The 24503-nt window shown below is 46.3% G+C and overlaps 1 protein-coding gene across 22 annotated transcripts in view; it reads right to left on the bottom strand.

Annotated features, from left to right (window-relative positions):
- PPFIA1 (PPFI scaffold protein A1) overlaps nt 1-24503 on the bottom strand; it is an 807831-nt gene that overhangs the window by 313164 nt on the left and 470164 nt on the right. For all 22 annotated transcript variants that reach the window (XM_078684274.1, XM_078684276.1, XM_078684283.1 and 19 more), the window contains 3 exons: nt 14702-14841; nt 14408-14580; nt 8851-8944 (listed from right to left, as the gene is read on the bottom strand). In XM_078684274.1, the coding sequence (XP_078540400.1) occupies nt 8851-8944; nt 14408-14580; nt 14702-14841 (407 nt within the window). The remainder of the gene's footprint in view (nt 1-8850; nt 8945-14407; nt 14581-14701; nt 14842-24503) is intronic.

Below are 24503 nucleotides of genomic sequence, written 5' to 3'. Positions count from 1 at the left end.
ACAAGACCCCAACTGATACGGATGGGGAGAATGGATGAGGGGGAACTACAGACGTGGATGTGGCCAGACGGGTACCTTTATGCACATAATTTGGGACTATGATAGTATTCAATCCTACTAGCGTAAAGTACATCACGTTATTAACACTGTCCTGTTTGTTTATTTAATGCGATTTTATATAGCGCGAACATTACCCGAAGGTGTCAGAGCCCTTTACATAAGAACCAGATGTGATACATAAGGACTCAGGATTACATGCGTTGCATAAAAGATACAAACAGAAAAAAAATGCAAAAGTACAAGTTATAGTCACACAAGGAGGAGCACTCAAGGAAGGGATACGAATGGATATACTCTAAGAGTCACATAGGAATGGTAGAGAGTATAAAGGTCTACTGCATATCTAGCGATTGGAGTTCTCTATATACAAAGATATACAAATAGTAGATTTTATCAGATCAAGACCCAAAAAACCAGGAGAGAAGAGTTCCATTAAGTAGGGTTGGAGGGGAGACGCAGTCACAACACCAAGGGAGGGTGGGAGGGGGATGTATGACATTACAACGCATGCTTTTACATCGCATGCTTTTACAACGCGGTTTTTACAACGCATACCATTACAACGCATAGTGCTTTTAGGCGCTGGATAGTGAATTGTTTAATTTACTATTCCAACTCCAGTCCCCGTGGATAGTAGGGAAGGTGTTGGATAGTACATTAAACCTATTCCCTATCCTAGAGCGCTTCCCAGCGCAATGCGTTGTAATGGTTTGCGTTGTATAAGTTGCGTTGTAAAGGCACTGCGTGGTAAAAGTTGCGTTGTAAAGGTTATTTACCGTGGGAGGGATACAAGGTGATGGAGAAAAGGCAAATCAGAAAAAGGAAGAAACATTTAAGGATCGTCAAGGGGGAAACGAGGGAAAAGGGGAAAGGATGAGGGAATGGACAAGATGGCGGGTCAGGGTCCAGAGAAAAGCGGCCGTGAACAGCAACAAAATGGCAGACAGGACAAAAGAAAAAACGTAAAGAAGTCCATGAGGGTGACCCAGTGAGTATGGATTAGAGTGCCAGGAGAAGTCCAGGGGGTACATAGTTCAGAAATGATAGTCAGGAAGCGCTCTCCCGAGAACAGGCTCATGGCCTGCATGTTGCAGTGGTAGCTCCCTGCGCTGGAGCTGCTGTTTTGGCTGCAGGGCGAGCTGTAGAGGGAGCCCTTTCCGGGCGAGTAGTTGAGGGACAGGGAGGGAGGGATGCCAGTTCTGGGTGCAGCGAGGAGATCACTCCCCGCCCCTTGCGGGGAGCCCCGCAGCGAGGTCATGATGTTATCCACGATGAAGCCCTGGCCGTGGTGCTGTGGGTGCTGCTGCTGCCTGTTGGAGGTCGGGGCCCTCAAGGTTGAGGGAGCGGCCCGAGGGGCTGCTGCTTGACATACTACTGCTACTGTCTGGGCTCTTGATCTTGGGCACGGGGTGCAGCGCCGGGGAGGCGGCCTGTGGGTGCGACAGAGCGCCATTCTCCGTCTTGATGTCCTGGATGCGCAGCAGCTGCGGTGCACCTGGCTCCGACTGCTCCTTGGCCAGCAGGCCAGAGGCGCTGGGAGCCCGGCAGGGGTGGACGGCAGTCCGGTGGAGGGCAGCCAGAGACAGCCGTCCTCAGAAAACGGCTCTTTTCAAATCAGACTCCCGGCATCCCTGAGTCATTGAGAGGGAACCGTCCCTCCTCCTGCAGCGGGGCTTGGGTTCGGATCTCTAGGGCTTGGATTTGGATATTCAGGACTGGTTATCGGATCTTCCCGCCTTGTGCCCCTTGTTTTGTGTTTTTGCGCAGTCGGGCACCAGACTGTACTGCTCAATCCACGTTGTGCCCCATTTAACCTCCTTAGTGCCGGAGTTCGCGCTGGGCTTTAGTTTTTATTATTTATTTTTTTATTTCCCCCCATTAAAATGGTGGCACCCCACTGCTCTGCTTCAGTTTCTGTTTCACCTTCCGGTGTTAAGAGGGGCGGCTCTCCTCTTCAGCCCTCACCGGGAGTAACGTGGGGGTCTGCGACGGGGAGGGGGAGAGGGGGGTGGGGGGTGGGGGGGTTTAGGGGCGGGGGGGGTGAAGGGTGCAGCGGGTGGCTCCAGCACTGGCCTTGTTGTCTCCGCACAGTGCCTGAGTAAACCAGGGACCTCAGACACAGCGGCTGTGATCACAGTTAATGGTCGCCATCTTGAGCTCTCTTCTCCCTCTTTGAATCCTCTCAGAGGCTTCAACGGGGTGGCTTCTGTGTCTATACCGGTGTAAACTACGATTCCCGGAAGCCGCTAATGAATGGCTCGCTCGCCGTGCCTTGTAAAGCTTCGAAGTCTGCCGTGTTGCGACTCCTCGTGTTTCCTGAGACCCCCGGTGCCGCCCAGCAGGTCCGGCGGCGCGACATGTATCAGGGGCCCGGCGTTGCCCGTAGCTTCTGCCGGGAGTTGATCTGCGCCCCTCTGCGCTGGCGCTGTGGCCCCGCTTCAGCCACGGAAAGCAGCAACGGAGGCCGGAGACGCAGGCGGAGTTGCTCACCGCGGCCCCCTCCGGGCAGATCAGTCGCCCGAGGCGTCGCTTCCAGAGGAGCTTGTTAAAGGAGCTCGTTAACAGGACAGTATGGCTAACCCACTGCTGTTCAATGCCAGTCTCTGCCCCCGAGCCCAGCACCCATCCATGCTGCACTCGGCTGCCGTGCCCTCCAGCTGCCCGGCTGCCCAGCTGCCCAGCTACTCGGCCTGAACACTCGTAGAGGTCTAATGAATATTTGGGAGCCGAATGATTGCTTGCTACAGCGGGCCACTTTGGTACTTATGGTTGCCAAGAAAAACATTGCACAGAGGTGGGGAGCGTCTCAGCCTCCAGAGGTGGGCGACTGGGAGAAAGACTTAGACTAAATGTTCAGAGAAAAAACAGTGTATGTGGCCCGTGGTTGCCCTAAGTAGGGGACTCGTGTGTGCACTGGCGTAACGAAAAGTGAGGGGGCCTCCCTGCACGGTACTAAGGGGGGGCCCCCTCCGGGCTCAATCAGGAGCTCTCCCGGCCAGAGTTCAGTGCCGAGGGGGCCCCTTGGAGCTAGGGGCCCCCCGCACCGCGTGGGCTGCGGGGCCTGTGTTACGCCCCTGCGTGTGTGGGGCATGTGGAATTCCTATCGTGGAGCTATATGTTAGCCACCTCTCTCCCCCATTAGGGATGACCACCCTCGCCATAGACCTTCCGAATGACAGTCTGTACTGATTGAAGTTACGTATCGTCATCTTGTGATCTGCCTGATCACTCCTCTGTAATGTACTTGATATGCTGGTGTTGATTAATAAAAAGTTTAACAAAAACAAATCCCACGCTGGCATCAGTGTGGGTGTAATGTGCTGAGAAGTTTGATACCAAACTTCTCAGTTTTCAGTGTAACCATCATGGTGTTTTGGAGTTCGTAAGGGCAAACTCCCAACACTATATACTCTTAAAGGCAGCACTGCCTTACAATGTCTAAGAATGGCCTTAGACACTGTAGGGGTACAGGGCTCATGCACCTATACCCTCACCACTGGTATAGTGCTCCAGCTGGAGGAGTGACTGATGTATGTCAAGACAGGGGGTTGTAGGCATGGCACACGGGGATGTGTGCCATGTCGGCTCTTCACTTTGTTTTGCACGAAAACACGCAGCCTGCAATGGCAGTTGGTGTGTTTGCAGGAACAAGACGTATAAGGGTGGCATAATAAGTGCTGTAGCTCTTAGAGGCCTTCTCTGGTCACAGTGCCCTGGGTACCTGTGGTACCATTTAACAGGGGCTGACCTGTGGCCAGAGGTGCCAATTGGGTTTGGTTTTAATGCGGGCTTAGGGAAAGAACATAGGCCCTGGCGACCTGATTGGCAGGAGCCCTGGGCACACTCAGTCAAAGCACAGTTCAGCAAAAAGTGGGGGCTAGCATGCAGAAAGGGGCACTTTCTCACAGCTTGACATTATAAAAGTCTTAATTGGGTGGGGTCGTTCCGGGTAACTTGGGGAAGAGCGGTGCTGACCTAAAATACAGGAGTGGGGCCTCTAAGCAAATAGTTTGGATGGGGAAGCCGACGAATGCTCGTGCTTCTTGGACTTATCAGACTTCAAGGAAGTTCATTTAGAGTGGGAAGATGACTAAGTGGGAATGAAAGGAACTGTTGTCAGTGCACCTGGTGGGTCTCTATTTAGGCATCACACATGTCTGCAGACGCGATAGCCGGCAATCAATACCACCTACTGGAGCACAGGGGTATAATTTAAAATCTTCTGACTAGACGCCTAGAACATTTTCTAAGGTGTAGAATTTGTGGTTAGAAGAGTCTATAAGAAATATGCCTTTTACAATAAATATGTCCAGGCTACCGCCTCTGTCCATAACTATTCATAATAAGCACATTAGACCTAGGGTACTTGACATTACTTTTCCAAATGAAACAATCAGGAATGTAACTTTATCCTTGGCTAGACACCATAGACAATTCAGACCTACTGCATTGCACTCACAGAAACGATCAGATGCACTCAAAACATTATAATCATGTACATAGTTTGTTGGTTTTTAACCAATTCACAAAATTGTCAAAGATTATCCTAGAGCAAAACGTCTACCCTCAGATTTGTCCAAGGGGCTAATCAACATCACCCTGCAAGATGGCCTGCTTTGACTGAAATTTCCTGGAGATGTCCCATATCTGGAAATCAACTTGCTGCCCTAAGGAGCCTGACCCAGTGAATCACCCATCAATTATCGGTCTATTCCAGAGCTCTATTTTAGTTGTGCTAGTCCATTGCTGTAGAATTCTATGGACTGAAGCCGAAAATGTATAAATATTTATGCTGATGCCTCTAAAATCAGCCTGACTTTTGTGAGTAATGGGTTAATTAGGATCCAGAATAGACGTTCTGGTGGTTCAGGACAATTGACTTGTTAATGTGAAGCAAGATCTTACCATTCTAAATATCTGCTTTTTTATAACTTATTCAAGAAGGGAAAATCCAAATATTTATGAAGATCTATGTCTTTTAACAGACGCTTCGAGAATCAGCATTAAAACCCTGTTCACAGCTCAGCTGTTGCAATGCTTCAACAATGCCTTTTATGCTGCACTTCTTACAGTGGTAGTGTTGCTCTACTAAAAGGCTGTGGGTAATCTGGGCAAAACTGAAATAAAAGATTAACTTTGGGATAATCTTAAATACTCAAGTCATAGGTAACTCATTTATTCTGCACTATACAAGTTACAAATCCAGGCCACATTAATCCAGAATGCAAAATCAAGAAGACATTTCTTCGCAGCTTCCTGACCTGGGCACATACACCTGTGGCAGCTGTGATGCAAGTAAATAGCTCCACATTTCTAACTGTGAATTGTTACTTGCAACTAGAAAAGTGCTGCACATGCTAATCCCTGAAGAACACTGCAGCCATGTACTGCTATGTCATTAAATTGCTAGGGAAGGTCAGGGACTACAAGAAGACTTTCTTTAATGCTCTTTAATTTATGATCAAAGTTACCCAGTAGGGGAAATTTGGAAAAAGGAAAATGAATAGGTGTTGATTAAGCTTTGGAAAATAATCCATCCAAATAAAGTGCTATATCATGACAACTGAGTAGTCGAATTAATATTTTATCCTTATATTAGGGTTTTATCCAGTTCACTTTCCAGCGACTTCCTCATATATAGATAGTGGGGGAAATTAATGAAAATGTTTATACTTTGAACCAACGGCCTAATTCCTTGGATTCCAATCTGTAAGCAAGTAGGACAAGGGAGTCGCATACAAGACTGTCAAGCAGCATATACCACATCTCGGTGGAACATGCAAAGTACATTCCTAAATGATAATCACATTTTACCGAAATAATAAGGATGGCCTCCAAAACAACATTTCAGAAGCAAAGAAATAGAGCTTTGAGCAGTAACTACTTTATCAGTTTATCCCAAAAAGTTGGCAGCCTAAGTGTAGGCCGGATTGTAGGTTTGAGTCGAGTTGTGCATGTCATTCCTGCATGTTTCCTATGCAAGTGTATAATGCCCACTATGCAAGGGATAAGTACATCCAGGGGTCAGTAATACTACTAAGAGCACCTTTTCATTAATCTTAAAATGCTGGGTTAATTTAATACTCTTAACACAGGACGTAAAGGGTTGTCAAAGGTCCACGAGACTTGAGAAGGTGTGGATTCGGCTAGGTACAAATCTGACCTCAGCATCAACAGACAGGGCAAGTTCAAAAACTTAAATAATAGCTCACCCACAGACTTAGTTGATTGAAATCCAAATCAGTAAGAGGTAAGAAAGAGCAGATCAAATACATAACCCCTTTCACAGTACAATAATATATGAATGAGACAGTAAAACAAAGAAGATGGGACATGCTCCTACATAACAGTTTTAAAGAGGGGATAGAGAGGGACAACAGTAAAGAAAATGCCAGATATCAAGTAGAGGCCAATAAATTCAATTCATTTCCAGCACATTGTTGGTGCTAAGGTCTAATCCTACAGGTGAGAAAAAGATGATGAAATGTAAGGCATCCAGAGTGATTGTCAGTAGTTCAGACGGATTTAAACACCTTTATACATCATTTTTGTGCTGCTCTCCAAGTGGATACTCATGAGTAGTATGGACATGCTTAGGCATAGGTCTAGAGATACTGTGCAAGAAAGTTGTAAGCTACACCTCACTAATCAGTCCAGCACATCTGAAACACATCTGGAGTGGCTTGCATCTCGTTTCAGAGAATGCTAGGTAAAACCATAATATGGCTGGACTGTGTAATGGCACAGACAATTTAACAAAGGAGTTGAAATCATCCTCATAATTACCAGTCTATTAAATTAAACAATTTCTAACCATCCCCTCTGTTAAAGGAAATGTCTGCTTGTCACAACCTCACACTAGCAATAACCCATTTTCCCCCTTGAAGCTGTTTACCAGTTCCAACAAACACCGGCCAAAATAGAAATGACAGTGGGCATGGCAGCTCTATGCCAGCAGTTCGGGTCCAGAGACTGCACTCTACTCTTCTATTCCTGCATAGACCTGGCCCAAGTCCTGAGGTTACCAATGACTAGTTTCAAATATGACAGATGTTTGGGACATCATACAAGCACTCCCCTGTTCTCTTAACACTTTCTTAATCGCATCCTTGAGATGCAAGCAGAGTGTGTCAGAGAGGAGACATCCAATGTAAGCATGAACAGTATTACCTCCAAAGATGCCATGTAGATGTAACTGTTTTGATGTGCATTACTCCATAGCAGTGCAAAGTCCTTTATTTAATGTGCAAAGAGGAGCAGTAGGAAAATACCACACACACGTGGTCTGCTTCAAAGGAAGAACAAGATAACAGAGACAAGATGGTTAGGGATAGCCATCATAGCAAGTATGGTAAAGGGTCAGCAGCAGTTGCAGCATTTCCATTCTGATACAATTCCAAGGTGTGTCGCACCAAAGACTGTACTCCTTGGACCAACACAGATGACTCGGCTGATTCACCTGCCACAGACTGTTCCATAAGCACTATCACAAAGATTTAGTGAAAACCAAAAATAAATTAAAATTCTTAATGGGTGTTTCTTTTTTTTGCGTGCCCGCAGATTTCCCCTCACATGCACAATCAGGTCAAGCCTATAGATTCTCTTAGTTACTGGGCAAAATTCCAGACATCTTAGCAAAAGGATAGTGGTACAGTCTATTGATTTTAAAAAAGCAAACATGTTATTACCTTTTATAAACAATACATCTGCAATTGCAGCAATACATTTACATATTCCAGTCCTTGTATCTGTCCCATAACACATCTGTTAATTACAGAATGTACTGATACACTACAGCGACATTAAACAATTGGTCCTAGTGCCGCCGGTTAGTCTACCTCTGTGTAGGCATTATCCCCCCCTCCCACCTTGTCCCAAACATCACTCCCGCCTCCCCTGCTGCTGCCTATGATCTCATACTACATCTTTCTGGGTTGCACTGTAGTCTTATAACCTGTACATCCGTAGCATGGTAGTGGTACAGTCTAAGACACAGCCGATCCAATTTACCACAGTTTACTATGCTGAAAAAAGAGTAGGAGTGGCCTGCAGCTAACCACCAGGCTCTCTTCCATGAGACTTTTATTAAGGGATACAAAAATGTATCTCTAGCAGGATCAAGATTTCTTACCACTCAAGAGAACAATCAATTATCAAACACAGAGACCCAGCATTTAAGAATCTACACAAGAACCAAGAATCCCCCAAAGTGGTCCTGTTAATTAATGTGAATTAAAACTAGATATTCCATTAAGTGTCATGGGCAGAGGAAAACTAATCACACAATTTGGAGGACCTATTGCATCCTGTGCTATATCGATAAAAGGATAACAGACTACATTCTAAAAGACGATGCAACACAAAATATATTTCAAGAGCATCCCTACTTACAAAATGCTGAACCCACAAGACTATACTGAATCAGGAGTGTCCCTAGGGAATCTTGCACCAACTTGTAACACATCTTGTATTTCAGGCTATGACATCACGGACCACGGATCCTCGAATGGAGATTTAGCAAGAATTACTAATTGCACCCCCGCCCCTCACATATATTCACAGCCTACACATTTCTGAAATTTTATGAAGTAGGTATAGGGAGTCTGACATTAGGTTCTAGCTATCATTGGTTCCAAAGTAAATCTGGATTACCGTTTGGCACAAATCTATGAAAGTTAAAATTGTAATTCATACCTTCATACAAGGTCTATGATTCATATGGTTTGGTTTCAGTGAAATGATATTCAAAATAAACAAATATTTTACCAATTATAATCCATTGGCACTTACTTTTTCTGTAGTTTCCTATTTTTTTCTGCTTGTCCACCTAGTTTGGTAATCCCCAATGTGTCTTGAGATGAACTATCAGCATCTGGTGTTCCAGCTAAGAGGTATAGAAAAGAAAATATGGAACAGGTTAAACTACTGTGTTTCATTCAATTTGTTTAAAATGTAAATTCTTTTCTTCAGAGACCTGGTAGGCGAGCACCTGTGCAGAGTGCAACGCCTTTCCTTGCACAAAGGGAATTCTGCACCAAAGTGGTGGAAAGTGACTGCACTATGCCAACAGCAGTGCCAAATTTGTACTGATTCTGCTACCTCCCCAATTGCAGAAGACCTCGAAGGATTCAAATTCTATTGACAATTGGGGCAGTCCAGTAGCATCTTCACAGAAATTGGACTTCAGAGACCAAGGTACTTTTTTTAAAAAAGTTTGATACCAAGAACAGATGGCAAGAATGTACTTTTCAAACTATTGATTTTAGCAGGTAAGTAAAATGTACACTTAGAAGCGTCTTTGCACGCAATGCTTTCCTATGGGGAAAAAAGGCAAGAATAGCATACAGTTCTTTGCATTTAGTTTCGGGGGGGGGGGGGGACTGGGGCTCCTTTGGGACTTAGGATTGAAGGGGACCACAGTCCAAAGTACTACCGGCAGTTTCTGCTACAGAGGGGGACTTGAGATTAAGTCTGGGAGGTCCCATCGGGGGGCTCGGGTCATAAGGGTCCGCGGGATAAGGGTGCAAAGTCAGTTGATCGGTACCTGGGCTGAGGGGCTCGGTGATGAGCAGATAGGTCTGCCAGCCTCTGTGCGTCATGGGGCCTTGCGGTCGTCTTGTCTGGCCGGTTGAGGGTGCAAAACTCATGATAGGTGGGCCACTCACGAAATGAGTCTCTGCTGTGCGGACGTTCCTCTTTGACTGCTTTGTCTTGGGAGTCCCTACTGGACTCTCAAGGTCTCCGTTTGTTGATAGGGGTCTGGTAACCCGGGTGTTGGTCTTGTGCTGCTCCGGTTTGTTCTGGTCTCCTCCCACTGTGTGGGGAACTGATCTGACCTTCAGGAATACAGGGTTCTCTACCTGGGGAGCAACTGCATCCCGCAGGTCGAGGAGCAGCAACTTGGACCAGACTGTGTTTCTGTGCCTGCAGACTGAAGGGAAGTAGCTCCTCTACTCCAAGGGAGATTGCTGGCAATTTAGAGAGTGCTGGCAGCCCACCGGGGTTCTTGGCAGGTCTTTAGCTGCAGGACGAGTCTCGATTGTCGAGACTTAGTGTGGCAGGCAGGGTTTGGGGCCAAAAGACCACAGCAGGCTTCAGTTCTCGTTTTTTCTTGCAGCTTTCTGTGTCCTTTTCTTCTTGATCCGTCGAATCTAAGGTCCGGATGTCAGAGGTGCCACCTAATTACTCAATTTAGGGGTGTTACAGGAAATGACGGGTAGCAGCCAATGGGTTACTGACCTTTAGGGTGTCTACAACTTATATATGACCACTTCCTGTGGGAAGTGGGAATTACCCTGACCCAGAAAGCCAAATCCTACCCCAACTTATATGATACTTTAGGTAGCCTACCTTAGTGGTGGTACTAGCCTGACAGGGGGAAACGCCTCATGACTATTTAATTTTCCCGCCAGTCCTGGTGCCAAATGGGCCCGGGGCAAGGAGTGGCATTTCCCTGGTCTGTGGAAGCCTTGCGTTGCATATCAAAGGCAGTTGAGGCTTTTGAAGCCTCTGGCCTTGATATGGTGATCACTTAGTGACACCTCGGACCAGAGCAGCATTATATCTGCCCTTAGAGCGCGGGCTCTCACCTGCATGAGGTCAGACCCTTGCCTGTGGTTGTAGAGCTGGTCTACACCAGTATACTGGTACACTAGTAGTTGGCAGGTTCTCAGGTGGCACCGCTAAGGTGCCCTCTGGGTGCGTGTATTAGTAAACCCATCACTGGTACCAGTGAAGCCATCATGTAGCTGTCAAACTTGCAAACACCAGTGTTCAGCACGTTCTTAAATTGGCTTCTCTGTTCACTTGCAATATTCAAGAATCAACTAGGATATCATCAACTGTGACCCAGATTGCAGTGAGCAGAGTCCAGGAAGTGGTAAGGAGACAGACTAGTGTTGTCTCTTCCCAAGACAAAAAGTTGTTTAAAAAACGATTTTCACTTTCTGTGTTTACCGTCTTTGCCTGTGGTTGTTACAGTTAAAAATTGTAGTTTTAGCCTGCCTGTAATTGCATATTTTATCACCTCTGTTGTGTTTTAAACTAGCAGCAAACCTTGTCTGAGGTCGCTGGGACCTTATATGGTCTGCTAGTGGTTGGTACATGTCTACACTGATTGGTGATTGTATCTGGTGTTTCTATTGGATTAGGGTTAATGTCCTCATTGGTTGGCTATTTGAGGGTTCTGATTGGTTTCTGGGTCTGTGATTCAATCATTGTAGGGTTGAGGCTAGGGTTAGAATTTCTATTGGAAGTAGGGACTAGGGCTTCTTATGTTATTGGTTGTTGGGAGTAGGGTGGGACCAGGGCTAGGTTTAGACCTTTAATTTGAAGTAGCGATTAGGGCTTCTGGTGTGATTGGTTGCTGGACTAGATGTGGGACTTAGAGTAGGGTTAGGCTTTCTATTGGAAGTAGGGACTAGGGCTACCTGTGACATTGGTTGCATGGACTGGTTTTGGGACTACTGGTAGGGCTAGGGCCTTTATTGGATGTAGAGATCAGGGTTTTTTAACTGATTGGGTGCTTGGACTAGGGCTAAGATTGGCTGTGAGGTCCTGGTCTCCTATTGGTTCTAGATTTCAGGGCTATTGTTGCGATTGGATAGTGTTAGGGCTAGGGACCCCATTGGCTGAAGGGGTCACCTGATTACTAGGGCTATAAAAGGCCAGGGTTAGGGTGTCTCAGCGAAGGGTAGAGAGGACAAGGGCAGTTCCCTGTCTGAGCCTGTTCGAGACTGGTCAGGACTAGGGCCAGAAATGCGGCCCTTTTTCTCATTTAGCAAAACCCAATCCACTAAGTCCTCCCCTCCAAAACCCCTTTTTACTCATCCAAAAGCCTCCAAATTGCTAAGACCTAAAAAAATAAAAAAAATCTTTCACTCTTTTATCCCTCCATACCCTTTTCAATCGAAATTAACAGACCAACATGTTCACTTTTTAAATTCCATATTAAACTATACTAACATACTACCCAAATAACTGAATAACATATCCACTTCTCAAATGACTTCATATTTTTTTTTTTTTTTACTATACAAATTTTCCAGTAATCCTTTGTGGGTTCTGGAGTGGCGTGCTACTCGCCAGAAAAGCGCTTCAACACCCATCAGGGGTAACAAGTGCTATTTGAATGCAAATCTTACTTCCCCTTGTATCCCTCCGCTATCCTTCTCACTCCAAGTAACTGACTAATATCCACCACTGAAATGACTTCATATTTCACCATATTAATTCACCACTAATCCTTTGTAGGCTTCTTGAATAGCGTGCGTCAACAAGCGCTATATAAATACAAACCTTTGTCCACCTCTATCCTTCTGCTATCATTCCAAATCCAAATAACTGACTAACCTATCCACCACTTAAAATTTACTCGCATGTTTCACTATGCTAATTCAACACTAATCCTCTATGGGTCCCGGAGTAGCGTGCTACTCACCAAAAAAGTGCTTAGACGCCTCGTCAGGGGTAGTAAGCGCTATATAAATGCAATTACAATACAACACAACACATGTAGTATAGTGCATCCTGCCTTAGGGCTGTAAGGGTTGGCTAACCTATATTGCAAGCAGTGTCTGTAGGCAAAGCACACAGAAGATATGTCATGTCCGGTCTTCACATTTCTCTGCAAAATGGCACCCAGCCTGCAATGGCAGTTTGTATGTTGATGTCGAGCAGTCCCTTAGGGCAACAATACATGCTGCAGCCCATAGGGATCCTCTTTAGCCTCCTTGCCTAAAGTACCAGGGCTACCAGTTAGTATGACTTGCAAGGCGTGCTAATGGTAATGCTAATTGGGAAACAATTGTACAGTTTATGAAAATGGATCTGGCACTGGGGGACCTGTTAGCAGGAACCCAGTGCACTTTTTGTCGAAATAGCATCAGGCACCAGGTAAAACGTGAGGGTGACCATGTCAAAGAGGGACACTTTCATACACTGCAAAAATAATAAATGTCCTTCCAGGGGATTGCCTGACAAGAAGTCAACTTGAATTGCTCAATTGGCTACTTTCAAAGAAAGCTTGGACTTTGCAGTCAAAATCTGCTTCAACAGACATTGTTCATTGCAAAAGAAAACAACCATCTACTGTAGATGTGCATCAATGATGAGTTGAAACGATCAGATCACGGCTTTTAAATCTATCTCTAAGCGCAAAAATTCCCCACAGCCAGTCTGGAGTAAACCTGCACACAAAGGGCATCAATAGGAAGAAAGAGAAAGTTCTCAGGCCGGATGTACAGGAATGTATTTATAAAGACTCCGGCACAGGCAGCATTGTTGCCCAAACAAAAAGCACTCAACAGCCACATCACTAAAAATGAAAACGTATATCTGTGGGTGCCCTTTCTTAAGAGTTCAGTGCATTTCAGAGAAAGTCGCTACTGTTTTAACACCACCTCTACAGCCATTCACACCTCAGCACACTCACCGATTCAGAAGAACATTACTTCAAAGCCACTGCTCCGTTTCTGAAGAGACAATAACAGAACAACAAGAGGATGTCTGGCTGGATTAAAGGGTGAACGAGCAAGATAATGAACAACCATCACTATACTTTTAAAGGTCTCAGACTCATAACAAGAAGAGTACGCAAGGATAATTATAGGGTGACTGTATAAGATGACAAACCATAAAAATCATTCCCTGTAAAGGCCAATTGCTGACACAATAATATGATGTACAAGGGTTGCAAAACATGACTTCACATAGAGGAGAAAGTAGAATTTCTTCATAGAAATACTCTCAAGCCGAAAAAAGCTATCAGCATTTATCCATGTAAAAACTATGCTCAACAAGCGTTTAGTGGTTGATGGTAAAACGTTCAGACAAAGTAAAGGTATTAAGGATTCTCATAAAAATATAACTTTAACGCTACACTCAACCTAGCTACACTATAGCTAGGTTATTCACCTAGGGACGAGTACACCCAGACAAACAAGGAAAGAGCTTTAATAAAGAGAGCGGAAGATAACCCACTACTGAAGAGAAGAGGAAAAAACTGATGTGATAAGGAAGCAGGTAGATGATGGGATGGAAACGCAGAGTCATATCACCATGGCCCTGTTAAACCATTATGATAGGCACCAGATGGAGGAGATGTTACAACATCTACCTGAACCTAAAAAACATAAAAAAGCATAAGACATTGTACAGGAGGGGCAAATTACTTGGAATGATATTATATGATTATATGGAGTGACGTGTAGATATCACACGCAGACATAAAGCAAGCAACTACAATATAAATGTTGTTTTGAGAAGACAGTGGTAATGTGGAGCACAAGGCTGGGAGAGCACAATGTCGTGCTTACAAAACCAAAGAAATAAAATGAACAAAACAAACCTTGTCCTAGCGACTCTCTGCCAATCTGTCCGGGCCGACCTTTTTCTTTCTTTCCAAACAGACGACCTATGGATGATTTAATACCCTTTTTCTTCTGGGCTTTGTTAAGAGAATCTTGGCTGCTGTTGCTGCTACTTGGGTTACTAGCCTGTCCGTCTTGGGACCCTGTAGAACTAACAACAACAAAAAGAAAACGTAATCAAGTTTTGTCTTCATAATAATTCACTTCAACACCGATGATTTTTTAAGACACTAGAGCGAGAATTAAATCTAAAATGGTGCTGTGGGTCTTACTTTCGAATGTCGCGGATATCTTCGTGGCTCATAGTATGTAATGCTCCTTTGTGGATTCGATCCAATCTCAAGGATCTGGGAGAGGAAGGTGGCGATGTCTCACATCTTATTGTTGCTTTGTCATCTCTTATATCTGGAGACTGATTACAAAAGACGAAAGACAAAAAAAAAAATCATGATTTTCTCAAAATTAAATGTCAATTGAATACCATTTTATGTTTAAATTGTATAAAAGGAAATATGCTTTGGTCACTGAACTTGAGAACTGATTAAGGTTGTGGTTCTAGCATTTGTTTAATTTTCTAAACTGCATAACTGTATCGAAATGGTTAGTTACCAGTAGAAGTAGTTTTTCAGTTTGAAGAATTTTCTGAATTCACATACAGTGCATTATTCCGTCATGTAGTGCTTTGGTCCAGAATAGTTTTTTAGTTTTTTTTCTTCTGTTTAGGGCGTCAACCACCATTTTGTGCCAGGTACGTCCCCCTGTGTGATGTCATACACCACCAAGGAGGTCGTTGTGCGTGGTAGTCATCTTCGGATTCTTTTTTTCCCTATGTTTTAGTGTAAAGTCCTTTAGATGGTCCTTTAAAGAACTGTAAGAACTTGGTATCCCACCTGTTTATATTCCTTGTAGGGGAGGCCGGGTGGGTCGCATGTGAATCCAGAAAATTCTTCAAGCTGCAAAACTACTCCCACTGGTAAGTAACCATTCGTTTTGCAGCGGGAATCCGTTTCTGGATTCACATGTTGTGAATCAGATTACGTAGTGGTTTCTCCTTTCTTGGGGGGGCTGTGGTAAGAGGAAGACTTTGCGAACAGGCGTTGCAGTACCTTTTGTCCTATTTGTGTTTACTTATTTATTTGTATGTCCACACAGTAATGTTTGGTGAAGGTGAATGGTGATGCCTTGTTCACATACAGTGTCTATTGGCACATTGGCCATAAATGCCAGAATCGCTCCTTTCTTCCTGGTTGAGTGATCTGTTGGTTGTACTGTTAGTTCTTGGTTTGCGGTGGTATAGCATAGTTGGATGGTTTGGACTATCCATTGTGAAATTGATGTCTTTGTGACAGGCGTCCCTGTTTTAGTATGTGAGTAGGCAACAAAAAACTGTTTGCTTTTACGAGTTTGTTCTGTTTTCTGTATATAGTTCAGTAGTGCCCTTCTTACACCCAGGGTATGGAGGCTTTCCCCTCTTGCTTTTGGGTCCTTGAAGACCGGAAGGAGAACACTTTGATTTAAGTGATGTTTGGATACAACCTTCGGTAGGAATTGTGGGTTTGTTTTTAAAATAACCTTGTCCCTATGGATTTTCATGTATGGTTCTTGTATAATTAGCGCTTGTAATTTACGTACTCTCTGTAAGGATGTAATGGCAATAAGAAATGCTGGCTTTAAAGAGACGTGTTTGAGGTATGTCTTATACATAGGCTCAAATGGTTTGCTCATAAGTCGTGTAAGCACATTATTTGAACTCCACATGGGGACTGGGGCTGTTCTAGGGGGAGCAATTATTTTAGATCCCTTCCAGGAACAGTTTTATAGCAGGGCTTCTGAAAAAGCTCTTGTATGGTTTTCCTGTGGTGTAAGCTATGACGGCAGCGAGGTGTACCTTTATGCTTGAGTAGTTGATGAGACTGTCAAGAAGTGGAGTTAGATAAATGATCATTGTTTCTTGTGATTGAGTTCATTCGGTTGTTGGCTGTGCACCAATTGGTGTCACGCTTCCATTTTGCGGCATAGCATTGTCTTGTTGGTTTTCTTGCCTCCTTTAGAATTTTCGTTGTTCAATGAAGCAAGTTGAGATGAACAAACTCTACGTATTCAGAGGCCAGGCACAACGTTGTTGGCTCAGGGTAAAAGATTTGGCCCTGTTGCATTGTTAGTAGGTCCTTGTCCGCTCTGATTTTGATCTGTCCGCTCTGATTTTGATCTGTCCACTGGACAGTTCTAGCAGACTTGAGTACCATGTTTGTCTGGCCCATTGTGTAGCAATGGGAATTAGGTTTGTCCTGGATGTCTTGCTTTTTCCTGAACTCTTTGGATTAGAGTTATTGGTGGAATGGCTTATGCAAATGTCCCCGACTAATCTAGTGACAGGGCATTCCCTTTAGACAGGTGGTGAGGAAACCTCGAGGCAAGGAACTGACATTTCTTATTCTGTATTCTCGCAAACAGGTCTATCTCTGGGGTACCCCAGAGTTTGAAGAGGTCTTGTCCTGTTTTGTGCTTCAATTCCCACTTGTGGGAGCAGTTCTGCCTGCTCAGAAGATGTGTTGTTTTGTGTACACCTGGTAGATGTATCATTTGCAGATTGATTCTTTGAGAAATTGCCCATTGCCATATCTGTTCTGCTAGCTTGCTTAGTGGAAATGACATCGTACCTCCCGGTTTATTGAGGTAGAACATTGTGGTGGTGTTGTCCGTTTGACAGTCTCTGTGTGAATGTTCTCGAATGCTATAAATACTAGATATACTGTTTTCATTTCCAAGTAATTGATGTGTTTTATGGAGTCAAGGTTGTTCCACTGGCCACGTACCTTCAGTTGTTTGAAGTGTGCTACCCATCCATTGAGGGATGCGTCTGTAGTGATTGTCACAGAAGGATTTGGGTTTTTGAAAGGTCTCCCTTGTTATGTTGTTGGATGCCCACCATTGTAATTTTGCTTGCAGCCTCCGCGTAACAACCACTAGATCCTCCCAACTCCCTGTGGTCTGTGACCAGTTGTTGGTAAGCCATTCCTGGAAGAGGCGCATATATAGGCTGGCATGAGGAATGAGTGGGATGCATGACGCCATCATTCCCATGAGCTTCATGACTCTCCTCACTGTCAGAGATCGACCCTTTCGGTAGAGGGAGGTTTCTTATTTGATTACTTATATCCTTTTTTGGTTAGGGTAAGCCTATGCGAGTTTTGAGTTTAGTCTTGCACCCAAGAAAGTCTTTTCCCGTTCTAGTTTTGTGGAGGATTTCTAGTGATTTATTGAGAATCCTAATCTTTGGAGCGTGTGGATTGCTGTATGAACATGGCTGAGACATGCTTTTGTGTATGCCTTTATAAGCCGTCCAGGTAAGGGTAGACGTGCATTCCATCTTTTCGCGGGTGTGCCACGATTGCGGCAGGGCCCTTGGTGAAGACACGTGGTTCTGATTTATTCTGAAAGGGAGTGCCTTGAACTGGTAGTGTGTTCCCTTATGTAGGAACCAGAGATATTTTTTGTGGTTTTTGTTCATGAGGATGTGTAAATAGGCATCCCTGAGATCTATTATTGCCTTGTATTCTCCTTTTTGAATTTGTGGGATTATATCCTGGAGTGTAGCCATTTTGGAATGCTGTGTCAAGATTAATTTGTTTATGAACCTTAGAACTACGATTGGTCTTAGCGATAGGTCCTGTTTGGGGACTAGGAAATAGGGTGAGTAGTTTCCTTTGAAAATGTATTGTTTTGGTACTAATTCTATTGCTCGTTTTGAAGAAGGTCCTTGCTTTCTCATTTTAACTGTACGAGTTCTGATTTGAGGAACCTCCTTATTTTTGGTGGGTTTGCTGGTGGTGTTTTTGTCAGCTCTATGCAATACCTGTATTTTACTAAATTTAATATCTAATTGTCTGTGGTAATCTTTCACCACTGTTGTAGGAACTATGATATTCTGCCTTCCACTGGTGTTCTGTGGGGGTCTTTTCCTGTGCAGGAGTCAATCTTCCTCTAGAGGGCTGGCCCCTCTGCCTCTACCTCTAAAGGACTGATTTAGCTGTTGTTGCCAACCTAGGTATCCTGGTTGCTGGCTTGTTTGTTGATGTGACATTTGCTGTCCTTGAACAAAGGCTCCTCATCCTGTGGGTTTTCTCATGTTAAACCCTCCACTTTTGAAGGTATCTCTTTGTCGTAGGGCTCCCACGGCTTTTGCAGTTTCGTTATCTTTTTTAATTTGTTAGAGCGATTGATCCTCTTCTTTTCCAAATACTGCCTCCCCGGTAAAAGGTCTGTTAATGATGGAGGATTGAACCTCCTGTATAACACCTGATATTCTAAGCCAGGCATGCCTTCTTAGAGTGGTGCATGTGCATATCAGTCTGCTGTGGACAATAGATCTAGCCCTTTGCTGGTCCTCTTTGGAGAGCTGGTTGATGAGCTCCTCGATATCATCCCACTGCTGGTGTCTGTACCTATTCAGCAGGGCATTAGAGTTTGCGATGCGCCACTGTGTCGCTGCTACCTTTTCCATCTTTCTGCTTACCATATCCATAAGTTTGCTTTCTTTCTCTGGGGTCCACTGTTAGAGAGGGCATTTGCTCATCTCCTGGCCGTGGTATCAATGATGGAGTCAGGCACTGTGTTTCCCGGAATATAGTTAGGGTCCTTGGCTTTTTTTTTCCTGGCCCTTGGTGTTACCCCCTTGCTTGAGGCCGGCTCCTTAAAGGCTTCTTTGCCTTGGTCCAGGATTGGTAGCATTGGTGGGCATTGTGTCCCCTCGTTTGGGCTACTGTTTCTAAAAGGTAGCATGTGTCCTTCTTCCTCTTCAAGTGGATCTACGAAAGCATCTGCTGCTCTTTTTACTAGGTAGTTGTAGAAGGCTATGTCATCTGGCCTGGATGCCTTCGAGGGATAAAAGCATATCTCCTCCTCTGGACTTTCAGTGTCGAGGTCATTCCATGTGTCCTCGAAATTTGCTGCCACCTCTTCTGGTGCGTCTATGTATTCCTCAAGATCTTCATCGCGAGGTTCGGGGTTGGAGATGACCCGAGAATCTCCTTTTGTTCCCCTTCTGAGTCTTCCACCCCTCCGGCGTCAACATTGTCCGCTTCGGCGACGGGCATCTTAGTAATTCCGAATTCCTTGAGTGTAGCGTCCAACTCCTTTTTCTGGAGGAGCGTTGCCATTTTGGCTTCAAGCGGTTTTCTTTTCTTCTCGACTTCGAAAGCTCTCTTGGCTTCGGAGACCGGATATTTTCTTTTTTTAGGCTTGCGCTTGCCTCTGATTTAGTTGGCGTTGTGGTACCCTTCGTGGGTTCGTGTTCGACTCTGGTTTAAAGCACCTTGTGCTATTTTCCCTTGGTAGGGTGCTGTGGGGTTCCTTGGCTGGCTGACGGTCGCCTTTTTCTATGGCGTTGGGGCTGCCTTAGGCTGTGCTTTATTATAGTGGCCCTTCTTTTCCGACGGATGTGTATGGTGTCTTTCCTTATCAGACTTCTTCTCTGTATCCTTTGCAATGTTGTTGTGGGCGTGGGTTCTTTCTGAATCTCCTACTAGAATTTCGACATCCGATCTTCGTGCGTCGATTCAGTTGGAACTCCCTAGTCCTCTTCATCACTATAAAAGGCCTAGGTCCTTCAGGGAAAGTTTTTTCGATGCCTGGGTCATCGTTGCATAGTGGGCCTCTCCCTGCTTTCGGCGTGCCCTGAGGGTTTTCAGCTGAAACACCGTGCAGGCCTCACAGTCTTTGTCCTTGTGGTCTTTGGGCAGGCAGAGATTGCACACGTCGTGTGGATCGCATTGTGAGAATTTATGGTGGCACTTGGGGCAGAATTTGAAAGGGGTATTTTCCCTGGCCCATACCTCGACATTTGTTGACCCTTGATGTCTTTGGTACTGGGAGTAACGTTCTCGGAGTTAAGTTTTGCTCTCCGGTTGCGATGTCGACAGTTGAGGTTGGTTTTCCACTCGAAATCTCAACTTTTACCTTTTTCAGAAATGTTTCTGAAAAACTTCGGAGCATCCCATCTTGTTTCCAGACTCAACGGTGGAAAAAAGAATCTGTAGATGGTTACCACGCACAACGACCTCCTGGGTGCCATCTGACGTCACACAGGGGACGTACCTGGCACCAAATGATGCTCGACGACGGCCACAACAGAAGGAAAAAAAAATAACAAGCTATTCTGGTCCCAACCGCTAGATGGCGGAATAATGCACAGAATGTGAATCCAGAAAAGGGTTCATGCTGCATAACATACAGATATGTTCACCTTTTTTAGATGGAAGGAATAGAAACTTTGTAACGACAATTAACGCAGGAACAAACCTAAGGCTGCATGTCAGGGCAAAGAACTACTAGAATAGATAGATCATAGGTAGTTGTAATAGAAATGTTCCAATAAACTAGTTTTTTAACCGTTGTTTAGACACTCAGCAACTTTGGATGCAGAGTGCAAAAGAAATTAATTTCACCAGTGAGCATACCTCTAACCTGGGAACTTAGTAGACAGAAGAGGAGGAGCCAATCCACAGAACAGGGAGGAGGATCAGTGGTGAAGAATCTGCTGTTGGAGTATCCATCAGAAAAAGAACTACTGAAGGTAAGTAACTTGTTCATCGGATGGATACACCATACCTCACTTTGTATATAGATATTAAAGCAGTAGCACCCAAGATGTTGAGTCTGACTCCGATTAAAAAGTCGTGTAGGCCAAAACGGCTAAAATGCCCTTCCTGTCATACCCGGCTGTGTAGGTAGCAGTGCTTTGTCAATGTGTTTACTAATGCTCCCATTGCTGCCTGAGAAATAAACTGGACTGGAAGTGCTAACAGTATAGTAGCAGGCATGGTGCTGGTGGAATGGGCCCTTAGTCCTTCTGGAGGCTGCTTCCTCACCGCAGCATGGCAAATCTTGATACAGAGGACTTCACAACTGGATAAGGATTATGTTACTTACCCTGTAAGCATCTGTTTGGGGCATGTAGTGCTGTAGAACAAGTTACTTACCTTCGGTAACGATATATCTGTAAGAAACAGTAGTTAGTATTAGATTCCTTACCTTAGAATATCCCCAGGCGTCAGTCTGGATCCGGAAACTTTTGCGTAGCAGTACCCCTGCGCGTCGGTAGGCGTCGTCTGCAGGCGTCCCCTGCGGCTCCGCGTCGTCGGCGCCGTGATGACGTCGCTGGAGTATATAGACGCCGCCTCCGCGCGCTGACGTCAGTTCTTTGCACACAGCTTTTCCGCGCCAGAACACGCAGAGCCATGTGAGAACTAACACTGGTGCCATTAGAAACTAGGGCCCTGAAAGGGATGTCCTTAACCCTAGGTATCAGTTCGGAGAACGGGGAGGATGGGCGGGGCGGTAAGGAATCTAATACTAACTACTGTTTCTTACAGATATATCGTTACCGAAGGTAAGTAACTTGTTCATCTGAAAGAAACAGGTTAGTATTAGATTCCTTACCTTAGAATAGATACCCCAGCAATACCAACCCCGGAGGTGGGTCTGCGAACCAATACAACCTACACCAGAAAGTCCTGGAGGACCGAACGGCCAAAGAAGCCGTCCCTCCGGACTTGACTGTCCAGGCAGTAGTGCCTCGCAAAGGTGTGCAGCGAGGCCCACGTAGCCGCCTGGCAAATGTCCTGCAAGGGAACTCCCCGGCCCAGGGCAGTAGAAGCCGCCGTAGCCCGAGTGGAATGGGCCCTCAGCCCAACAGGAGGCTCCTTCCGAGCCAAAGAGTAGCATGCTTTGATGCACAGGACGACCCACCGAGAGATGGTCCGCTTCTGTACCGCCCTTCCCTTCTTCTCACCCACGTAGCCAACAAACAGTTGGTCATCCACCCGGAACTGGCGTGTGCGATCCATGTAAAATGAAAGCGCACGTTTTGGGTCCAGACGATGGAGCCGCTCTTCATCCTTTGAAGGATGCGGAGGCGGGAAGAAGGAGGGCAAGGTGATGGACTGCCCAATGTGAAAAGCAGAGACTACCTTGGGCAGGAAAGAAGGTCTAGTCCGAAGAACCACCTTATCAGGATGAACAGACAAGAAAGGAGGTTGAACAGAAAGAGCCTGGAGCTCACTCACTCTCCTGGCAGAGGTGATGGCCACCAGGAAGGCCGTCTTTAAAGTGAGAAGACGGAGAGGACAGGAATGAAGGGGCTCAAAGGGAGCGCACATCAGGACAGTCAGAACCAGGTTCAAGTCCCACTGAGGCATCACGAACGGAGTTGGAGGATACATGTGCGTGATGCCCTTCAAGAATCTTAACACAATAGGGGACTTGAATAAAGATGGCTGATCAGGTAGCCTCAAGAAGGCGGAAAGGGCAGAAAGATAGCCCTTGATAGTGCCCAGAGCAGAGCCCTGCTGGGCAAGGGAAAGGAGGAAGAGGAGAACCTCAGACAGAGGGGCAGAAAGGGGATCCACAGCCTTTGCTGTGCACCATGCCCAAATCTGTTCCACCGGCAGGCGTATACCGACTTTGTGGAGGGACGCCTGGCTGCCAGAATTACATCACAGACTTCAGGAGGCAAGTCAAATGGCCTCAACTGCCGCCGCTCAATCTCCAAGCATGGAGGTGGAGACTGGACAGGTTCGGGTGGAGGACCGTCCCCTGCTGCTGCGACAGAAGGTCCTCCTGAAGGGGCAGGCGGATCGAGGGACCGACTGTCATGCTGAGTAGCTCGGGATACCAGTATCTTCGAGCCCAGTCCGGAGCCACAAGAATAACTTGGGCCCGGTCGCGCCTGATCTTCTTCAGCACTCTGGGCAGAAGTGGTATAGGCGGAAAGGCGTACAACAGACCGCAACTCCACTCGCGCCGAAAGGCGTCGCCGAGCGAGTGCCGTCTTGGAAACTCCAACGCGCAGAACTGATGACATTGCGCGTTCTCTTCTGTGGCGAATAGATCTAACCAAGGCTCTCCCCATTGCTGAAAGAGGCCTCTCGCCACGTCCGAGTTCAGACGCCATGCGTGATCCACCGAGCACCGACGGCTGAGTTCGTCCGCCCTGGCGTTCAGAGAACCTGCCAGGTGTTGAACCGTCAGAGTCACGCCCTGACGTTCCAGCCATTGCCAGAGACGCAGAGCCTCCTGGCAAAGGGTCCACGACCCCACACCGCCCTGTTTGTTGCAGTACCACATGGCGGTGGTGTTGTCCGTGAACACCTGCACTACACTCCCGTTGACAAAGGGGAGGAATGCCTTCAGTGCTAGGCGAATCGCCCGCAGCTCCAACATGTTGATATGGAGCCGGGACTCCGCCGGAGACCAGATGCCTCTGATCTCCACCTCTCCCAAGTGGCCACCCCAGCCCTGGAGGGACGCGTCCGTCACAACCACGTGCTCCGGTTGGGGAAGGGAGAGGGATCTGCCTCTGACCCAATCGCGGTCCGTAAGCCACCACTGCAACTGTCTCGCAGTGCCCTCCGAGATCAGGACATGGTCGGATAGGTTGCCCTGATGCTGGGCCCACTGAAACTTCAGGTCCCACTGCAGAGCCCGCATCCGCCACCTGGCGTGATGCACCAGTAGGATGCAGGAGGCCATCAGCCCCAGAAGCCGCAGCGTCAACCTGACCGAAACCCGGGATAACGGCTGAAAGATGGGAATCAGAGCCTGAATATCCCGGACCCGCCGTTCCGGAGGATAAACCCGAAACTGCGCCGAGTCGAGAACCGCTCCGATGAAAAGGAGCTTTTGAGAGGGACACAGGTGTGATTTCGGCACATTGATGGAAAACCCCAGCTCGTGCAGGAGGTCTGCCGTCATCTGAAGGTGGCGGACGACTGTGTGGGGCGAGCCCGCCTTCAACAACCAGTCGTCGAGGTAGGGGAAGACTGAAACCCCTAACCGACGCAGATGAGCTGCGACCACCGCCATCACTTTCGTGAACACCCGTGGGGCGCTGGTAAGGCCGAATGGGAGCACGATAAACTGAAAGTGCTCCTGGCCTACCGTGAACCGCAGGTAACGCCGGTGGGCCGGCAGGACGGGGATGTGAAAATACGCATCCTGCAAGTCCAACGCTACCATCCAGTCTTGTGGGTCTAGAGCAGCCAAGACCTGAGCCAAAGTCAACACCTTGAACTT

Source organism: Lissotriton helveticus, chromosome 3_2, assembly GCF_964261635.1.
Source record: "Lissotriton helveticus chromosome 3_2, aLisHel1.1, whole genome shotgun sequence".
NCBI classification, from domain to species: Eukaryota; Metazoa; Chordata; class Amphibia; order Caudata; family Salamandridae; genus Lissotriton; species Lissotriton helveticus.
This window is presented reverse-complemented; position numbering and strand designations above follow the sequence as displayed.